At 42.6% G+C, this 21,917-nt stretch overlaps 1 protein-coding gene across 10 annotated transcripts in view; it reads right to left on the bottom strand.

Moving 5' to 3' along the window:
* Nucleotides 1-21,917, bottom strand: part of DPF3 (double PHD fingers 3) — a 262,881-nt gene that overhangs the window by 228,200 nt on the left and 12,764 nt on the right. For 6 of the 10 annotated variants that reach the window (XM_045013994.1, XM_045014000.1, XM_045013992.1 and 3 more), the window contains one exon: nucleotides 15,702-15,738. The exons of 1 other annotated variant lie outside the window; for it this stretch is intronic. In XM_045013994.1, the coding sequence (XP_044869929.1) occupies nucleotides 15,702-15,724 (23 nt within the window). In that variant the 5' untranslated portion in view covers nucleotides 15,725-15,738. Of the gene's footprint in view, nucleotides 1-15,701; nucleotides 15,739-15,777; nucleotides 15,901-20,255; nucleotides 20,333-21,917 lie in introns of those variants that run through there. 3 more of the 10 variants (XM_045013997.1, XM_045014001.1, XM_045014003.1) reach the window with 3 other exon arrangements.

Here is a 21,917-nt window from a genome sequence, read left to right as displayed (position 1 = left end):
AAGAAAGGGGCCAAAGAGGCCAAAGCTTCTTATAACAGTATTTAATATAATAATGACCCAGATGGCACTGGATGTGACTTAGGATCCTCATGTTTGACCCTTCCCGGTTGGCAGGGGCGGCTCTAGGAATTTTGCCGCCCCAAGCAGGGCAGGCAGGCTGCCTTCCGCGGCTTGCCTGCGGACGGTCCGCTGGTCCGTTGGTCCCTCCGAAACTGCGGAACCACACGACACTTCTGCGGGAGGTCCGCTGAAGCCGCGGGACCAGTGGACCCTCCGCAGGCAAGCCGTGGAGGGCAGCCAGCATGCCGCCCTCACGGCGCCAGCAGAGCGCCCCCGCGGCTTGCTGCCCCAAGCACGCACTTGGCGTGCTGAGGCCTGGGGCCGCCTCTGCCGGTTGGCCACAGAGAAAGTCAGCTACAAACTGCAACATTTTTGTAAACGCATGGGTGACATACTCCATGAGAGAAAGAGAGAAATGAACAGGTACCAATGACCTATGCTAGAGGCATCAGAACTGCTTAACTGTGTGTCATAGGCTTTATCTTGCTGACATTCTCCTTTAGCTCAAATGATAGGAGAATATTGGTTCTATCTCCACTGTCATAGAAAAATTCTTATTGGCTATGAACTGCCACACAGAGAGGTCACAATTATCACTAGGTGGGCATAAATTTATGTATATAACATTTATTTTTATAGACTGATGCGTACCACTAAGTTCCCTCTGAGCGACGCAGCCACGCAGCAGCCTATTAAGCGCCAAGCAGGCGCTCAGGGCTGCGGCGGGGAGAGATGCCTCTCCCCCAGCCCTGGACCTGCTGTGGCCAGGGGAGAGGTGCCCCCTCCCCTGGCCCCAACCTAGCCCCGGCCCGGCCTGGACTTACCACAGCCATGGGAGAAGTGCCTATCCCAAGGCCTCAGCCCCAGAGCTGCCGCAGCGGGGAGAGATGCCTCTCCCCCAGCCCAGGTGCTGCTGCAGGGAGAGAGAGCTGGTGGGAGTCCTCTCTCCTTGCTGTAGCCTCGGGGCAGCTTGCACCCCAAACTCCTTCATCCCTGGCCCCACCCCAGAGCCCGCACCCCATAGTAATACATCACCTTCATATTGGTGCACATAACAAAATTCATTGTGCGCATATGTGGGAAAAATTAGAGGGTACCACATGCATGAAGGTGATATCCATGTGGTAAACTGCAGCACCATGATACATTTTATAATCATGGGATAAATTGCAAAGCTATGTGCGTAAAGAACTTATTGTGTCCCATTCACTGTCTCAGTTGTATTGTGCTCCCTCATCCATCTCCACAGAATTTATTGTAACATTCCCAGTCCCTGAGCAACTTCAGACAGCTGTTATTTTAGTTAAAATGTCTTTCAACCTTTCCAGATTACTGTTCCCCTTTCAGGATTCTGATTTGTCTTGCGTACCCCCAAGTTATCTCTCTTTTAAAAACTGTTTGCTTATAAAATCAGACATAAAAATACAAAAGTGTCACAGCACACTATGACTGAAAATTTGCTCACTTTCTCATTTTTACCATATAATGATAAAATAAATCTATTGGAATATAAATACTGTACTTACATTTCAGTGTATAATATACTGAGCAGCATAAACAAGTCACTGTATGAAATTTTAGTTTGTACCAACTTCGCTAGCGCTTTTTATGTAGCCTGTTGTAAAACTGTGCAAATACCTAGATGAGTTAATGTACCCCTGGAAGACCTCTACATACCCCAGCGATGCACATACCCCTGGTTGAGAACCACTGAGTTAAACAAACCTACTCCAGAAATGTTTTGTCTTTCTCTTCCCAAAACGTAGAATTTCCTCCCACAAAGTTACAACTTTGCTTCCAGACCTACAGCACACCCATCCTACAGGGGGAGGAATAGCTCAGTGGTTTGAGCATTGGCCTGCTAAACCCAGGGTTGTGAGTTCAATCCTTGAGGAGGCCACTTAGGAATCTGGGGCAAAAATTAGTCCTGCTAGTGAAGGCAGGGGGCTGGACTCAATGACCTTTCAAGGTCCCTTCCAGTTCTAGGAGATTGGTATATCTCCAATTATTACCTTAGATATGAGGAATGTATTGATCTATTTTGATTCTTCTTCTTCTATCCCCCATAAAGGAAGTTTTAACCTAATTTTAATATATTTAATGTACTGTCCTGAGGCCCAGGATGGGCAACAGACAATTTTTCTCTATATAAAAGAATATAAGCCCAATCTGTGCCCTACTGTGGTAGAAGTTGGAGATTTATGCCACTGGGAAGAGGAGAAACCAACACTCTCTCCAAGCAATGGTAAGTCCTATGATAGTGTACTGTAAATGATGACATTTTTGAAGTATACAAAAGCTGGTTTAGATATCTTTAGAAGTTTAATGAGTCTCTTTGGGCCCTGTACAGTTGGACTCATGGGCGCATTCCTGAGCTGTGGGCAATAAGCTCTTGGTGAAGCTGGGTAGGGAGGAAGTTGCAATGTTTTAAACTATCTTGATGCTTCCCTGATCCTTAGGCCATTCATATGCTAGGCCAGTCCCAGACTCTAACTAGCTGCCATCAATCCCAACCATCTAGGCTGTTACAGCAGCCCACCATCTTCTGGGCATAAGAAAAACCCTTGACGCACCCTATTTTCCCCTACCATTCCCCATCTGCAAGGGGTATCCAAACTGCAGCTCTTTTACCATTCATATGCGGCTTGAGGAGCCCCCCATTCTCCACCTACCGGACTGGGGGGGTGGCGCTCAGGGCTTCTGCACACCAGGTGTCAGGGCTTCAGCCCCACAGGGCACACCTGCCAGGGCTCAGGGCTTCCCAGGAATGGGGCTGAAGCCCCAACAGGTGTACCCTGTGGGGATGAAGCCCCGAGACCTCCCTTCCTGCTGAGCTAGAGCCCCAAACCCCAGCAGGCAGCTCTTGCAGGGCTGAAGCCCCAAGACCCAGCAGGCGCGACCCATGGGGTTGAAGCCCCGAGACCCCCCTTCCCACTGGAGTGGAGCCCTGAGACCTGGCAGGCACCTCCTGTGGGGCTGAAGTCCCGAGCCTCAGCAGGCGCAACAGATGGGGCTGAGACCTCCTCCCCACAGGGCAGACTCCCCTAGCCCTACCAACCTGCTGCAGGGCTGAAGCCCCAAGCCCCGGCTCTGAAGGTGGTTGTAGGCAGCTCAGAAGGGCAGTAAGTCTGGCCATCGCTGCCATATGCCAATGGTCAGAAGAAGGGAGTGGCATAAGAGTAACTACGGTACTGTTATACCACTCAAGGATCTTTGGATGCAGCTTGAGAGCAACTTTGCAATACCAGAGAAATGGAGAATCTGGCCCATAGTAACTAAGGCATGAAGCTTTACTGGCAGGATATAAAAACAGTACCAATAATTTTTTAACTCTAAAACATTTCTAGAATAGATTGTCAGTAACATGTAATGTCATAAAAATACATGATGGTATGGTGTGGGAGATTTTATAGACCCCTGTTTGAAATGACCTAAATAACTTACTGTTGGCTTCACCTTTTGTGAGTAATGTGACCATCACAAATTCATGCTCATAAAACCTTTACATCACACTCTCATGGATTCCAATTTTATACCCATTAGCACACACACAACCTTCATCATTAACTGATTACATGTGAATGAAATTTTTGGGACCCATTCTCCTCTCAAGAACATTGGTTTTATACCAGTGTGACTCCACTGATCAATTGTGACTGCTGATTTGCAGTGTCAGAGGAGAATAAAGACCAAAATACACACATTTTCTCATTTATTAACCCACCAAGTCCTGAATTCAGGGTTTTATGATCTCCACTTAAGAGTTGATGACATCACTCAAAGCCATCTAAATCACAGCAGGGAGATTGCTAGAAGATGGAAATGCTTTTAAAATATTTAGTGTTATAAAAGTAGGTAGGTATATGCTTCCCAGCAATACGGGGAACATACAAATAAAAACCTGAACAAACTGCATTAAAACTTAAAAAAAGAGAGAGAAAAATAATGAATCTATTCTTGTAGGGTAAAACTGCACAAGACCCTCAGCAAACCTTGGTGGTGATGCGGGGGTGGGAGGAGCAGGTTTGGTTTTTTGTTTGTTTTTTTAATAAAATCTAGTTCTACCCACTACAAAGCCTGAGCATTCAGGTTCTATGTGGATGGAATGTGAAGGGCTTGAAGAGGTGAAACCCACCCCTTCAAATCAGGGCTGATGAGCAACATGTCCCCATCCCTGCAGCAGAATAGCAGCTGTAGTTCCTCCATACCAGTTGCATAGGTGATGGGGACGTTGCAGCAACTGGACTATTGACTCCTGTGACTACTCCTCTGACCTACCCCATTTCAGACTTCTCTTCACTGGTCTCAATGGGACCAGTGCAGTTCTCCTTTCTGTGTAGTGTAGGGGACGCATGGGCTCATGGTCACCCTGCACAGCCTGTATGCAGGACCTACATTTTGCTGGGCATCATAGGTGAGTTTCACCCTTTTGAAATAGATTCATTATTTTTCTCTCTTTTTTAAGTTTTAATGAAGTTTGCTGAGGTTTTTACTTATACACTCCCCAGCAAAGTTGGGAACATAAAGACAACTGCTTGAGAACTGGAAAATGAAGTCAACTAGAAACTGAAGTGAAACTGACCTGCCTGTTTAATTTTCCAGGCTGAAGAAAATACAAAAGGCAAACTAATAGATAAAAATGGTAAAAAAGCTACTAGAGCTAAAACATTATTTCAGCTGTAACAATCTAAGGTGTGATCAGTAGCACACACCTATATTTGTAATATGTGGATTTGATATGGACAGTGCTTTGTAAGGACCGAAGCCTGTAAGTGTGCTCCATGCATGGAAGTTCTCAACTTTAGGTGCAGCTCTGTGTTTGCAAAACAGGGCCCCATGTCTACAGATACTCTGTAACTGATTTAGGATCTTAACCCCTTTTTATTTATTTAAAGCTCTGCAGACATCTTGCATGCACTGTTCCTTGTCAGTCCTCCTCCCCATTTTCTTTGATCTCCACCAGTAGTTCAGTAATTCAAAGTAGAGAGAGAAAGATATCAGAGTGTCAAAGTTCCAGACTCAACACCCTCTACAAACACATCACCCAAATCTTATATAGTCAGCAGAACAAGGGTAACTGCAGAGCTGCATGGATGAAGTATAATCAGCACCAATGATTCATTCTTTACAACTTCAGGAGTCACGTTCTCAAAAGGTGACCTGCAATCTTTTCTTTAAAAAGCAAAAACTGTAGCAACATGTGCTGAATGCCTGTAGGCTAGCAAGATTCATTCCACACACATGAGGCCTGATTCTAATCTCACATAGTTTTATGCCAATATCACTCCACTGGCTCTCCAACCGAGTTACTCCTGATTTACATCCACCCCAGGAGGATCAGACTTAGGTCCTGTTCGTTTAAAAATGGGTTGTTCAAGTAAAGCTGAGAAAGGGCTGCAAAGTTCACATCTGAATTCAGATCTCAGGGTGAAGTTTCCCAAAGCCGGAGGAGAAGATGGATGTCTCAGATCTCTGGTTCTGGTCCAGGTCTATCTCCACTTTAATAATGCCGCCCTTAGCCTGGCCACTGGTGTATTCAGCACGCCCTGCTATAGTTGAGGTATTTTTATAAATGATTGGTAGGAACACCTTTACGAATAAGATATGCAAAGAGTCACATTGGGGAAAAATAAATTATTCCAAACTGCCTTAAAAGAACACAGAAGTCTTGCAGTAGTAAATGGAGTGGTGTAGTACTACCAGGTTATAATACCTTGTGCTTTCCATCTTCAGCATTATCTAATAAATCTTCATATCACCACTCTGACATAGGTAAACAAGACCCTGTCTACAGCACAGCAATAACCAAATCAGGGGACCACATTTGTTCTCTGACCGCGATATAAACATGATCAAATTTGTAGTATAGATGGAGATTAACTGTATTCTCATCTCCAGGCAAAAGATTTACACTGTCCAGGATCACAGTTAGGTTCGGTCTTCCCTATAATTTTTAATTAGATTTTAATAAGGTCACGGGATAAACATGAGGCAACCAGGTCTCCTGCCACCATTGTAGCTGGAAGGATTGTATTTTTATCAGTAAATGTTGGCAAACATTCACTTCACTGAAAAAAATATTTCCATCAATAGTAATCAAAATATACAGATAGAAAGAGTAAGAAAAATGCTGTTTGAGAACTTATTAATGTTCAGTTTAAGGATATGTACTTTGAATATTGACATGTGATGTTGACAATTTCTGTGTTAACTGTTATAAAGCTTTAACTTTTTGAATCTCAACACCTACTGTCATTAAATAATTATCATCTAACTCCCCTATTGTCTGATACACACACCCATTATTTTCCATAATTGTGAAAATGTAAATCAATAAAAATAAAAAATGCTTAGAAATAAACATCTATATTATCCACTGATATGATAAAATATACACATTAAAAACTGACAAGTCTAATTATCACAGTGATATAGTTGGAGCCTGAGACACTGCCTCTATGCAGCTGTAACTCTTTTTAAACATGATTGTGGCCCAAGAGTATTATAACATGATTTCCGTTTGCCTGAGTGAATAGAAAAGTACATTTCATAACCATGTTAGGTAACCATGCTTTAACCCTGGTAGAGAGACAGGGTGGGTGAGGTGATATCTTTTATTGAACCAACTTCTGTTGGCGAGAGAGAGGCAAGCTTTTGAGCCACACAGAACTTTTCTTCAGGTCTGGGAAATGTACTTTCAGAGTCACAGCAACATGCAAGGTGGAACAGATTGTTTAGCATAAGTAGAGAGTACATATTGCAAGGGACCTTTCAAGGTAGAGTGACCCTCTTAACACCTCTGTAGTCATAGGATCCTGGTAAATTTACTGACCACTTCTGTGAAGCACTTTGAGATCTACTGCTGAAAAGCTCCATTTAAAGCTGGGTAGTATTATTATTATTTAATTCTAAAATAAGTTATTTAGCCCTTGTGTTTGTGAAGATAAATTCTGAGACCTGGCCTACACTTAAAACTTAGGTCAGCATAGCTAAGGCTCTCAAAGGTGTGAAAAACCCACACCCCTGAGTGCCACAGATATGCCAACCTAACCCTCAGTGTAGATGCAGTTAGGTAAATGTAAGAATGCTTCCATAAACCTAACTATCACTGCTCAAGGAGGTGAATTTCCTACCGCACTGGGGAAAAACCCTTCTGTTGCTCCAGTCTGCATCTATGCCACAGGGTTATGCTGGCGTAGCTAAGGCACCATAGCTATGCAGCTATAGTCCCTGTAGCATAGGCATGGTCTGAATGTGCAAGCAGGTTTAAACAATAGCTCTCAGAAGTATAAATTGGCCCTTTCATCTCAATGGGGTGTTAACTCTGAAATAAGCATCAATATCACTGCTGATCAAAACATATAAGAAAGGAGAGTCATGATGAAGATGTTATGAAGACATGCTCAATTTGCTGACACTGATATTTTATTTGGCATCACGAGTGCGTGGAAGTGACGGCGGTTGAAGCCTTGGGTCGTGGGCAGAGCTTGAGAAAGTACCACCACTTTTTTTTCCAGTCTCCCCCTTGTTTATAATTTTTTTTCCGTTAACACAAGGAAAAAAGCCATGTTATAACATGGTCCAAAATGTTTATTTTTGTAGTATATGTAGGACTGAAATATTACTGAAAGCCTCACTTTCTGCTACAGCTAGTCTAAATTTTTCCAAAAAACTGTCCACTCAAAAAATATTTTTTTGTCAAAAACAAATGAAAAAGTGGGGGGGTGGAGGACACCTGGACATTATTCTTTTTTTTTTTGCATTGCATTTTATTGTCAGAGAGGCGGAAGAAGGATTAAAACTTTTTATTTCCCAAAAAAGATATTCTGGAACATTTTTGAAAAAAAATGTTTTGTCTCAAATCCTGCAAAATTGAATCAACTTCCAACAATTTTCACAAAATTCTTTTTCTATTTTTCAACCAGTTGTAGCGGTTTAAATGTAGACACAGTCTAAGTTTGAGCCTGTCTAGCATTAAGGAAATTTGCAGTGGTGGTGTTAGACCAGTGCAAACCCCTAATATAGACATGCTGGACTGGTGCAACACAGGACTTATCAGGATAAGGCCACATCTACATGACATGGATGATAGCAGCATAGCTACGGCTCCATAGCTGTGTCAGCATAAGCCGTAACATAAATGTAGCCTACACCAACTGAAGGGTTTTTTCCATTGCTGTAGGAACTCCACCTCCCTGAGCGATGATAGCTAGGTTGATGGAAGTATTCTTCTGTCAACCTAGCTGCATCTACACCACGGGTTAGGTTGGCATAGCGATGGTGCTCAGAGGTGTAAATTTTTCACACCCCTGAGCAACAAAGCTATATCAACCTAAGTTTTAAGTATAGAGACCAGGTGTAAATTATATTAGTTTAAGTCATAGTTGTGCAAGCCCTGATTTATACCTGTCGAGTGTGTCTACATTAGGGACTTGCACCTATGTGGCTACCTTGCATAAATTTCCCTAATGAAGACAAGGCCCTTAGTGTCAAAACAGTATAAGAACTTTGATATTCTCAGCTGCCAGTCATTTCCTCAGTTCATTATACCACACCGCCTCAGTAGAAGAGAGCTGAAAAATACCTGTCAAAGATTATTATAAAATTCTGAGTGAAGAAGGCGGCTGATGGGACACTGCTTGCTGCAGGGTACAGTACTATTTTTGCTACTAACCGTGCTGCTTGTGAGGCTATGTGTACAGTTCTGTTGTAGCATCCATGTAAGGCTGCCGGGCAAGGGGCGTACGAGGCATACATATAGGGCCTGATTCTCTTCTCACATTGGTTTTACATCAGCAAAATGCCATTGATTTCAGTGGAGATACTAGTGCTCCTGATTTACACCAGTATCAATGAGAGGCGAGTCAGATGTGTACAGTCCCAATACCACAGATAGTACCTGGGATCTATGAGGCTAGGCAGGCTCCAGTGGCTGCCAGCCAAGATATTTGCTGGTATGACCAAGAATCAGATATTCTTTCATCTAGGTTAAGACACCATAAGTGTCACTAGTATCAATACCAGGTGTGTAACCCAAGTCCCAAAGCGCTCACTCAAGCAAGACAGAAAGGAATTGTTACCACCTAGTATTTCAGGGTGAAGTGATAGTCCAAGCACACCATCTTCACGTAAGGCTCACAATTTCCATCACCCGAACACTGCCGCACACAAAAGTACACGTTCTCCATCTTCTTATTCCTTTCATAAGAACATAAGAATGGCTATACTGGATCAGACTAAAGGTCCATCCGGCCCAGCATCCTGTCTGCTGACAGCGGCCAATGCCAGGTGTTCCAGAGGGAGTGAACCTAACAGGTAATGATCAAGTGATCTCTCTCCTGCCATCCATTTCCACCCTCTGACAAACATAGGCTAGGGACACCATTCCTTGCCCATCCTGGCTAATAGCCATTAAGGGACTTAACCTCCCTGAATTTATCTAGTTCTCTTTTAAACCCTGTTACAGTCCTGGCCTTCACAACCTCCTCAGGCAAGGAGTTCCACAGGTTGACTGTGTGCTGTGTGAAGAACTTCCTTTTATTTGTTTTAAACCTGCTGCCTATTAATTTCATTTGGTGGCCCCTAGTACTTATATTATGGGAACAAGTAAATAATGGCTGCTTTCATCCTTTCCCATTTTGCTGAAGGACAGAGCCAGTCCGGGGGCATTTCAACCACTATATTTGAAAGGGTGCACCAGCCATCTTCAAAATCAGAAAAAGATGCCAACAAACTATTTCTGATTATACCTCAGAACACCTAAGATCTCTCAGGGCCTAAGCTCAGGGGTGTCAAAAGTTTAGGGGATTTTTAGTGGGCAAAAGCATGCCCTTTGGAGGGGTGGAACCAGGGATTGGTCAAGTGCTAACTCCTCACTTTTGTAATCATCATAGGTGGTATAATAGGGTCAGAGAAGGACAAAGGTATGTCCCCCACTCATGCACACCCTTTCCTTCCTCCTGGGGGATGACAATAGCACTTAGGCACTAGGACTCAAAGGCGTTAGAACAATTTAGATGTAAATACAAATATTTACGAAGACAATACTGTGACTGCTGTTGGGCAAGCTGGAGCACTACAAAATAGTATGTTTTCTCACACAGGTTTCCTGAGGGAGATTCTCCCCTCCTTAAGGGTTTTATCATCCTCGCCACAAAACACCCACATTTGGATCCCAATGCTGCAGCTGCGACATGTGCCAAGCTTCTGGGAGCTCTATACACATCATGGCTACAGGATCAAGCCCTACGGCTGCATCTTGCCCACTCTTCAAACGTTTAGAAATGACAGCAAGAAAGGAAACTGAGCTGTATGCTTCGCTGCCCTCGCTGGGCCTACAGTAGCTTCCCACTGTCTCCTAACCTTTGGGTCATTCTTCTGGAATACTTTTTATTAATAGCCTTTTCTCTCTCTATGTAATATTAATCCCTTCAGGCAACCATGATCACCCCTGGTTGCCCTCCCAGACAGATGCATTGGTCAAGTCCATTTTGGGAAGGGGGGGGAAGGATAAAATCAAAAATACAGCCTGGGATTTACTGTACTTACATTTGCTGCAGGTGAAATGCACTTGCTAATTAAGTCTGCACTGGGGTCAGACAAGCAGCCGACTCTCTCACTCTATTTATACACTTGGAATAATTCAACAGCCAGCGCTTTTCCCGGGTAAATAAATGCCCACCTCCTGAAATGGATTCCAACTTCTGGAGCACTGAGGTTACACACCAAGGGTCAGTATGCAAATTGCCATGCCAGAGCCATGCAGCTGTTTCCCTCAGTCACTCGTTCCCTACTTTTATAGGACATGAGAATTCCACTTGTATTCCAAATTCAAATGTAACCATGTTATATTCCAATTGATGCTGGCAATATTCCAAACTGTGGTACTGGGGACACCCACGCCTGGCTTTTCTCAGCTACCACAGTGTTCAGAATGCTAGTGGAATAGGTGGTTATTGTGTGGAATCCTAAAACTAACTTTTCTATTGAGCATGTATGTAAATGAACTCTGACCTGCATGTCTGCACAAGCAGCAACATGTTGTTTTCATGCTCTGCAAGGTGGTGAAAAGCAGGAGAATGACAGATTAATGGCCCAATGAGGAAACCACCATATTTTTAAACAACTTTCCTAAGGCCTTTATTTTATTTATAGGCATTTCTAAGGCATATGGGAGAAACATAGGAACTATATTATTTTCAAAAATAGGGGTTATGGGTATAAGACCCCAATTCAGAAGAGATATTTACATACATGCCTTTGGGTAGTCAGCAGGACTACTCACTTGCTTAAAGTTAGGTATGTGCTCAAATACATTGCTGGACTAGAACCTAAATGAGAAGAAGGGTGTTAGCCCTGGCTACCAGGCAGAGATGAGGTGAGACAGGACAGGAGAACAATTCAGGAAGTGGTGGTGTGCCACAACTGTGGAACAGCTGGGAGATAGGGTACTGGAGCAGGTTTAGTTCTTCCATTCCTGAAACTGGGTCATGATTTTAATAAAAAAATTCAACTGATGCAACAGAATAAGGCAGGACCCCTTAAGATCAAGGGCCCATGACTGTAGGAGACTTGAAAAAAAAACAGGCATGAGTTGATGTATTGTTTGATTGCTGCAAGATGGCCATTTACCACAGACACCAGATCCAAGGAGGACAAAGGACATCCTTCTAGATCCACAGTGCCGCCCATAACTTCAAGTCATGCCACATGCATCCCAAAGGAAGGGGGTCTAGCAAATATGTGATTCTGATGATCACCATTCATGGCAGAAACTGGGGAGGAATATTTTTGCAGAAGGAGGGAGCTAAGTTTTGGTTGATCCAGGTTCCATGTAGCCTCAATCCCCTGTACAAGACTTCTAATACAAAACAGAACTATTTCATCCCATGCAGAGAGATTTGTTTCATCTTTAAATTCTTGCTTTTAAAAAGTATTTGTTAACTCTTGGTCTAAATATATTACTGGGTACAGTCTTAAAACACACAAGGAAAAATATTTAAACTGGCGATGGGTCCAATTCACAAAGTTTGGATCTACATAAAGATCCAAAGTTTGGGAGTGGTTAGATCAGGATTTTGGTTCAGTCCATTATAGAGGTAGGAATCGGCATCAAAGATCATATTTGGATCCTAATTTTTGTCTTAAAGATTTGGGGTGTTCAGAGCTGGATTTCTAATTTACCTTTAAATAGATAGTTGATTAATAACGGAGCGGCGCCAGGGTTTTTGGCGCCCTAGGCGGGGGTCCTTCTGCGCTCCCGGTTGTTGGCGGCAATTCTGCGGCGGGGGTTCCTTCCGCACTCCCGGTCGTTGGGGCAATTCAGCGGTGGGTCCCAGAGCAAGTGAAGGACCTGCCGCAGAATTGCCGCCGAAGACCTGGAGCGCAGAAGGACCCCCAGCCGCCGAATTGCCGCCAAGGGCGGCAAAATGCCACCCCCACAAATCCTGGTGCCCTAGGCGACCGTCTAGGTCGCCTAAATGGAAGCGCCGGCCCTGATAACAGTAAAGAATTACATATTACCAGAACAGTTTGTACACAACAGTGATAATTTTGCAATAACGCAGGGTATCATCTTTATCTGTATGAGAGTTTACAAAGATTGGGAATATCAGTGCTGAAGATAAACCAATATTTTCACATTTAGAAGCTTAAAGTTTGGCTCTAATATTTACTTAAGCAGCTAAATAAGAGGTGTGATTTTCAAAGACACTGAGCACCTAAAGCATCATATGAGCTCAGTGGGACTGTGGGTGTTCAGCACATTTGAAAAATCAGACCTCTTATATCTTGACTGCCTAAATATAGATTTAGATAGCTAGCTTTAGGCTCTTAAACTTGAAATTTAAGCTATAACAACTGAAAGTCTTGTAAGATGTTGAGATTCTGGATTTAGTGGAAGGTCAGAGTGCTCAGCACCTCCCAGGATCAAACCATAACTTGCACTGAAACCAACAGAGCTATCTGCATTTACAATGGTATATGTGTAGATGGATTTTTAAAACCCCCACCCATTATATCAGTGGAGTTTTCAATTTCAATGCAGATTTCCATGTTTATATAAAATTCATCCCCAGAGAGAGAGCGGGGTAGTGTACAGCCAGCACTGAGCACTAGGAAATCCTGACTTCAGAAGAATTACTGCAGATTTACGTCAGTGTACCTGAGAGCAGAATTTGGCCCATATATGGTGTTTCTTCTTGAAAAAGTGACCTTAAGAAAAACATACTGAAAAAGCAAACCGACTAAACAAAGGCAGGACTTGCATGCATGAAGTTTTTTGGTGTCACTTTGTATATGAATTAGTTAATTTATCTGCTAGCTTCTCTGGATATACACATCATATATTGGTGCGGTGGAGTTAGAAGTTAACATGGATTATACACAGCAAATATCTATGTCCACAGAATCTCTAATGCCATAGACACCCCTGTTTAATTTCATCTCTCTTCTTTACTGTTCCACATTACCAAATATTGTCTCAGATCAATTATAACTTGTTATAACTTCCTTGTCCTGAAGTTAGGAAAGTGAGGAGGCAATAGTAACATGTCAAACAACCTTGGAATCAGCACTCAGCAGATTAATCACAGCCTAGCCTGATGCTTCATCTCCCCCTAGTGGTTCTTGAAAGGCATTTTGGGCAATGCAAAACTAGGAAATGGAAAGAGTTTGTTACCACAGAGCACCTCATGAGCTGGTGCAGTTTCTGACACTACACTGGTCCTCACAAGCCTCCTGTGTTATGTAGGAGGTACAAGTTAAGATACGTGTCTGTCAGTCCACCTGACTGGATTCACTTCTCAGCCCTGGTCTACACACAGCCCCTGGTTCGAACTAGGGTACGCGAATTCAGCTACGTGAATAACGTAGCTGAATTCGAACTACCCTAGTTCGAATGACTTACCGTCCAGACGCCGCGGAAGCGAACTCCGCGGCTCCAAGGTCGACTCCGGCAACTCCTCCTGCCGCGGTGGAGTACCGGAGTCGACCGCGGCGCTTCCGGAGTTCGAACGATCGCGTCTAGATCAGACGCGATAGTTCGAACTCCGAGAAGTCGAACTCGCCGCGTCGACCCGGCGGGTAAGTATAGACGTGGCCTCAGTGAACAGCTGTTATGGATAGTACTTCTCCCCATAGAGTAAGCAGGTAAGGGGGCACTGTGCCACCTTTCATATGAGGCTTCATACAAAAGTGTTGACTACCTAAAATTCCCCCTGCAATTTTAATTAGATACTGTATTCCTCACTTCCTCTAACTCATTGTGTAAACTGAAGCTGCCAAACTCCAGCTCAGGAAAGACAATAGTGGATGAAGGGATTCCTGTGTTCGTATGTATTTTTATATATGTAAGATATAAAACACACACAGGGATTATAGGTGGCACAGTGCTGCCTGACACCTATAAAACCCTATTTTTCTTTGCTTAGAGCGTTGCCAAACTTCAGTTGTTCAGGCTACAGTTCATTTCCCATGCAAGGCATCTGCCTGAGGTTGAAATTTTTTTTTTAAGTTTCAGCAAATATAGTTCAGTCATTTCCAAGAACGAGATAGGGAAAAAATACGTTGGCTTCCTCTCATTAAATAAGTTTTACAACCGTTTTGTTGAGAAGCTCTAACTCCTTCATGCTTTGGAGCAAGGGCTTGAAATTTAGCAAAGGGGCTGCCCTGGGGTCAGAGACAATGCGCCTTTTGATCTTCCTATTCAAAAGCACCACATTTGGCTAAGTTATAAGCCTTTGAAAAAAATCTCAGTTTGCACATGCCAAGTAGAGACTTGGTAGCGTCTGGCAACTAACACATCCAAAGAGTCCATCTGTAATGGGCATGGTCCTAGGCAGGGCCAGCTTTAGGAAGTGCGGGGCCCAATTTGAACAGTTTTGACGGGGCCCCGGCAGGGATGACTATTAAATATTAGTAAAAAACACATGGGGCTTGTACTCACTGGGCGGTGCTCCGAGTCTTCGGTGGCACTTCGGCGGCGGGTCCTTCACTCATTGCAGGTCTTCGGTGGCACTGAAGGACCCGCCGCCGAAGTGCCGCCGAAGACCCAGAGCAAGCGAAGGACCCACTGCCAAAGTGCTGCTGAAGACCTGGAGCGCCACCAGGTGAGTAAAAATTAAAAAGGCGCCTCTAGCCAGGGAAGAGATTCTCACTGGGCATGGGGCCCTCTTTGGCGCGGGGCCCAATTCAGGGGAATTGGTGGAATTGGCCTAAAGCCAGCCCTGGTCCTAGGGCCTATGGGGACGAGCAAGACTTTGTCCTCTCTCTGTTCCCAACAGCAAAGGATCACTGTGGTGCCAGGTACCAGAACTGAGAGCAGGACGACTGTCACTCCTGTGCTCTCCGTGTTCACCCTGCTAGTGTCCAGGCAGTATGAAAGAGGGAAAAATAATAAAAAAAAATACCTAGCACTTTTCATAACATGTGATCATGTAATCAAAGACCATCATAAAGCATATTCACAAGTGGGCTGAATTAAGATTGCACAGGCAACCTTAACTCTGGCATTTCCTAACTTCTGAGTACTTGACTTTGCAACCTAAATGTTTTAACATTTTTCTTTTGTATGTAATATATACTGTACATACACAGAGAGTGTTGTTTAATCTTTGAAGTCAGGTTGGTAACCTTGGGACTACCTTATCACTGCATCCAGAAGCATCAGTGGTTCTACTTCTAGGATAAAAAAAGCATTAAAAGGCAGTTGATACCTACCAGGAAAGTCTTGAAAAACATTTAGAACTATTTCTACATCAACATCACTATTAGTTTTTCTTCCCACTCTGGTTTAATTCAATGGAGACATTTGCTTGAACAAGTCTTTCACTTTTAATTGTTCATCTGCTCCTGATGTTTTCTCCCCAGATGAAGTCATAATTCTGTTTGTGACATTTTAGTCATTTGTACTGCAGCAATTTGGATTTGAGAGAGGATTAAGATGACACTTCACGTGAGAAATAAGCAACAGGATCAGAGGAACACTTGAGCATAAAGTATTGTTTTCATGACCAAGTTCTTAGTCATGAAAAACACAGGGAGGAGGAGGACAGAAAACATTATATATAAACTATTCTACCTATTATATAAAAACAGTAGTTACAATTTTCCATGAACTATCAGATGATCTTTAAGGATAAGTCAATTGTAGATGCCTTGGTTCATGTGGGATTTATTATGTAGGCTTTATCAAACATACATTATAACTGATGCAGAATATAGGGGGCATTTATTTGTCTGATAGAGGGTTTCTTAAATTTCAAACAAGCCATCTTGCAGTATTTAAAACACTCTTCATAAGTGTGTAGCAAGTTTATACATCCCACTTAACAAAAACCTAGTCAAAGGGATCAGTACTAGTCATGAAAAATTAAAACAAGTCTGGAGTTTCTAGATCAAACCATTTTCCAGTTATGACATTCCATGTGTCAGGGAGTTTGGTTTTGGTTTGGCAAAGTTAGAGGAGGGGTCAAAATCAAGTTTATAATGGAAGGCATATTTCAGCTTTAACTATGGTAAAGACTTAACTTATGGTAAAACTATCTATCCATAATATCAAGTGGAGCTCATATTTTTTTCAGACATCAAAACACGTTCATACTCCCTTACTCCCCATCTCAAAAGGCAGAGGTTAAAAAAATATATACAATCAAAGCAATCGTCCCCAAAGTTGCACAGAAATCCTTTAACAGCCCAAATGTCTACAGACAAATATTCTTTACAATTAGCTGGTTTCTGCTTAAGCATTCGTAGTTCCAAGAATGGTCCTTGTATCAGGGTATAGAAACTGAACCAAGCTCTCAGTCATTAACGTAGCTGCTATTACTCAATTGGGAGTTTTGGAAATCTGGTAGGACATTACTGTTGTCACAGCCAATACAGAGCAAATTCCCACTCTTCCCCCCACCACCACCACCACCACCCACCCATACACATTAACTCTAGTAACAGATGGATGGGGGGCAGAGTGGAATAGCTTGACAAAAAGCCAGCTGCAATATCTGATCCAGATCACTGTCAATGAGCAAAGAGATGTGAGTAAAATGTGTAAAGAATAGTCTTCTATAGGCAAGCAGGTGGTATGGTGGCTTGGAATGAAATGTGATGCAAAGGCCAGAAAAGTGAAAGCCTATAATTTGCCCAGCAACATCATGGAGAATGGGGACATTAAAAGGACACTATCAAGTTGTTATAGCCAAAAATAACAGAGAGGACCTAATTCTGCCGTCAGTTACACTTATATAGCTCCATTTCAAATTTGGCCCAGAATACATTAAAAGTTGCATAGTTTATTATATTTTCTTATTTCATTTGTGTTTCTTTTATATTCAGTGGGCTTGATTTATCCCTGCAGGGGTAGGAAAGTGCAATTTGCATCCCCACTCTTGCAGCATTATCATTGCTTCAGTCAAAGGAGACCCCTTTTAAGACTCAGAGCTTAATGCAAATCTTACTGAAGTCAACAGGAATTGTCTTTTCAGTTCTTTCAGGCCCTTCATCAGTGTATCTCCTTGATGCCCTGGCCTCCCCCTCATCTCCGGCCAGCTTTGTCCCTTTGTAAGTGTTCTGTGCAGGCTGGCAAAACAGGGAGGGGGGCCTTATACTGCTATGACCCCCTTCCATACACCAACCAGACTTTCTGACACTGGGGGCTGGGTTCCGCCAGCTGAGCAAAGTGGACTGAATTATTCTAAAAAACTGAAACAGGCAAATGATATTTATAGTAGATCATACACAAACAAAGCTGCACACCAGCAAAATTTGATGTTTCTATTGAACCATGTGGGCCCTACTTTGTTAATTTGTTTGAAGTACATGGATCTATGCTACAGCATTTAATTTCCAAAAGAAACACTTGAACAAATGAGTTTGACAGTCTCATTCCAGTTCCCAGTAGACAAGTTTTCAGCAAAACAGAACATAACATAATAAGAACGGCCGTCCATCTAGACCAAAAGTCCATCTAGCCCAGTATCCTGTCTACTGACAGTGGCCAATGCCAGGTGCCCCAGAGGGAGTGAACCTAACAGGTAATGATCAAGTGATCTCTCTTCTGCCATCCATCCCCACCTTCTGACAAACAGAGTCTAGGGACACCATTCCTTATCCATCCTGGCTAATAGCCATTAAGGGACTTAACTGGATAAAATCATGGAGGTTCTCTTTTAAACGCTGTTATAATCCTAGCCTTCACAACCTCCTCAGGTAAGGAGTTCCACAAGTTGACTGTGCACTGTGTGAAGAAGAACTTCCTTTTATTTGTTTTAAACCTGCTGCCTATTAATTTCATTTGGTGACCCCTAGTTCTTGTATTGTGGGAATAAGTAAATAACTTTTCCTTATCTACTTTCTCCACATCACTCATGATTTTATATACCTCTATCATATCCCCCCTTAGTCTCCTCTTTTCCAAGCTGAAAAGTCCTAGCCTCTTTAATCTCTCCTCATATGGGACCCGCTCCAAACCCCTCAGCATTTTAGTTGCCCATCTCTGAACAGAAACCACTATTCCCTTTGTTCTAATTTACATTCTTGGTGGCTGTTTCAAGAGAGGCCCCGAGGTCTAAATAGGCATTGATGATTGAACTGTCATCTCATCCTTAAAAGTGGCCTGTCTCATTCAGAGTTGAGGAACATGGGAAGAAAGAATGTTTGAAGGAACTTGCGTGGCTTTATGCACTCTACAGTGATGAGATTCTATGTGAATAGGAATCTGGGCCAAAATCTGTTCACTCATTTACTTCAATGGGACTTCTTGGGTGAGTAAAGAGGATAAAATTTGTCTTCAAGTGGGTACAGAAAGGACTTCCATCTATGGCCTCTTCAGGTATATCTACACTACAGCTGGGAGCAGGGTGTATAAAACTGGGGAGGAGAATTGAATTGTATTTAAATTGTACAACTGAATTGTATTTAAATTGGATTTTTTATTATAATTTAAATAAGAAGTTTTTCTTTTAGAAATAAACTCAGATTTCATTTTAAACAAGTTTAATACAAAAATATGGTAAGGCTTAAAATTATAATCTCTTAAAACATTTAAATAAAATAAATATGCTGAATCAATGACCCTCTATCAAAACCGAGTTAAAGGCTGCTTTTCTATATAAAGAATGAGAAGAAAAAACATCTCATTTGTGAGGTCAAGCTTTACAAATATAGCACAATAGATCATGTACTTGTTTTGTTTAATAAAAATAAATTTAATATGCTGTTTTGTGAGTTTAATTAAAATCCAGTTACCATCCTAATGCATCTTGACATAAATCATGAGCAAAAATTATCTATTATCTACTAAATAAGCAAAATATCACACTAAAAATGTACAATTAATAAGAATCTGACCATATTAAGGTATATAATTGCTTAAATAGATGTATATGTTTATAGCATACCCTCCTAGGTAGCAAAAAGATGTACCAAATATTGTGTAAAGGCTCTATTTAGTTGTAAGTCAACATGTTTTAATGCTTACAATCAATGAGAATGCACCTCTCTTTAGAAAATAAAAGTACAAATGGAAAAGTTGATTAAAATCAATGATTTAAATCGAGGCTTTCCACTTGATTTAAATCATGATCCAGCCTGGGTAGACAGACTTGCACTGTGTGGCCAGCGTGGGATTTGTATATGCCATCACAAGCCAATCCCCTGAAACAAATCTACCTAGAAGAAGAAAAATTAATAAAATCTAAAAAATGAAAAACACAAACACTACTTCTAGCAGAGTTTTTACCCCAAAAAGGGAGAAATGCCAGAGACTCCATGGAGTCCACTCTTGCTCTTGATTTTCTGCAAAAGGTGCTCAGATACTGCCTCCTCTGAGGCCAGAAGCCGAGCTTGACATTGTAATTTAACATGGGCTACATCTACACTGCCAAAAAACACCCAAAAACCTGAGAGTGAGTCTCATAGCCTGGACTCTGGCCCAAGCAGGAACATCTACACTTATTTTCAGCCACATTATGGAAGCCAAGATCAATTGACCAGGGTTCTGAGACTCACTCGCAGATTTTGGGGATTGTGGGGGGGGAGGTTGTGCACTGTAGATGTACCCAGTGTTAAATTACACCAAGCTCTGCTGCTGGTATCAGAGGAGGAAGTATTAGCAGTTGTATGTGTAACAAATAGCCTAAGGATGTGTGATCATGTCTCCTAGTGGCTGGCCCCAAAGAGAATAAGAGCTTGCTACTTACAGTTGAAGGAGTTCAGCTCAAGAGGAAAAGGTCTGTACTTTTCATGTTGAAGTGTGGGTTCTAGCTCTGCTGCTGACCTATAGTGAATTATTAAATATGCACAGCATGGTACAACAGAAATGCAGCTCTTCGCTGATGCTTGCTGAATGAATATGACTACAACTCTAAGCACTACCCAGGGACACTTGAGAGTTAAAAGGATGCTATCAGCTTTGCTAGCCCCCAACTGTCACCTCCTTTAAAAGTCCTAGGCTACAGTGGTCCAAGAGCAGGGCTTAATGAGCTGCTGTGAGCAAAATCACAGATGATGAGCCTGGCACAGATGGATGCTGGCTGGGTAGGAGTGCAGACTTCAAGCTCTCACGTTACAAGAGAAGCCTGGCTGGGGTCAAGAATGACTGGAGAGACTGCTACCTGCCAGAGCCACTCTCAGGGAAGAGAGGCTTCATGCCAGACAATTGTGTCAGTTTGCCTTCTTGTTGCTGGGACAGACTGCTGCAGGTGGGGCCCTCCCTGAGAGGGGTGATAGCCAAATAAAAAGCTTTGTCTTATACACCCACCCAAGCAGGGACCCAGCAGTGACCACAAGCCCAGCAGTGATTCTATTGCAAAGGGATTTTTTTGGTTGGGGTTTGTCCCCTAAAAATTATTAGGAATAATTTGTACTCTTGGTGCTCCTGTTTCAGGTTATATGCAGACCTCTCTTCAAGTCTGGCTCATGTATACCTGTATCCCATGGTATCAGTTAATATTTAAGTGTTTGCTCTGTAATTGTAAATCAGACATGAGAGAAGCATTAACAAGTGTGAAATGCTAGTTTCCAACAGGAGGTATTCTCTAGCCCAACAAAAGAAGGCCCATCAACACCAGATGAACCATTGTGGAACATCAGAAGACAGAAGGTCTTGTGGATTGTGTCCCCCTCCTCACATCACCCCCCATGAAGAAGAGGTGTGCAACTGAATTCCTCCCAACAGCTGAATTTGCAACTAGAAGCAGAAGGGGGCAAAGAAGAGAGAAATAAAAATCCCTAACAAGTAGGAAATGTATCTTTTTTTCTATGCGGGCTCTAAGGGGCAAGGGTTACTAAGCATAAGCAAAAGATCCCCAGTGCTTGTCCTGCCTTAGCCCTAAAGAACATATAGAGCTTGCTTATCAGAGAAGCTTCTATTAGATTGGAACTCATTTGTTCGTATATATGTTTACCTGCTTTAACCTTATAAATAACTTCTTTCCCTTTTCCTAGTTAATAAAATCTTTAGATAGTTTATTATAGGATTGGCTACAGCCATTGCCTTTGGTGTGAAATCTAAGTATAATTGACCTAATATAAGTGACTGGTCCTTTGGTACTGGGAGTAACCTGAATAATGTTGTGATTTTTGGTATAAGGGACCATCTGTCAGAAAGACAAGCCTGCCTGGGTGGCAAGATAATCCCCTTGGGTACTCTGGTCTATCTGTGACTCCACATTAAGACTCTTATAGTTCTTGAGGAGTTTGCACTTGATAATTGGTTAGTGAAATCTAAGTCTAGACTTCACAGCTAATTTGGGGTCTTTGCCCTGCCTCTTAACACTCTGCCCGGAGGTTGTTACTCAGGCTCATGAGCCACTGTAGAACAGCTTAACAGAGGCTCTCTCTTTTCCCCCTTTCCAGAAAAG

The sequence above is a fragment of the Mauremys mutica genome, chromosome 4, assembly GCF_020497125.1.
Source record: "Mauremys mutica isolate MM-2020 ecotype Southern chromosome 4, ASM2049712v1, whole genome shotgun sequence".
Lineage (NCBI taxonomy): Eukaryota > Metazoa > Chordata > Testudines > Geoemydidae > Mauremys > Mauremys mutica.
This window is presented reverse-complemented; position numbering and strand designations above follow the sequence as displayed.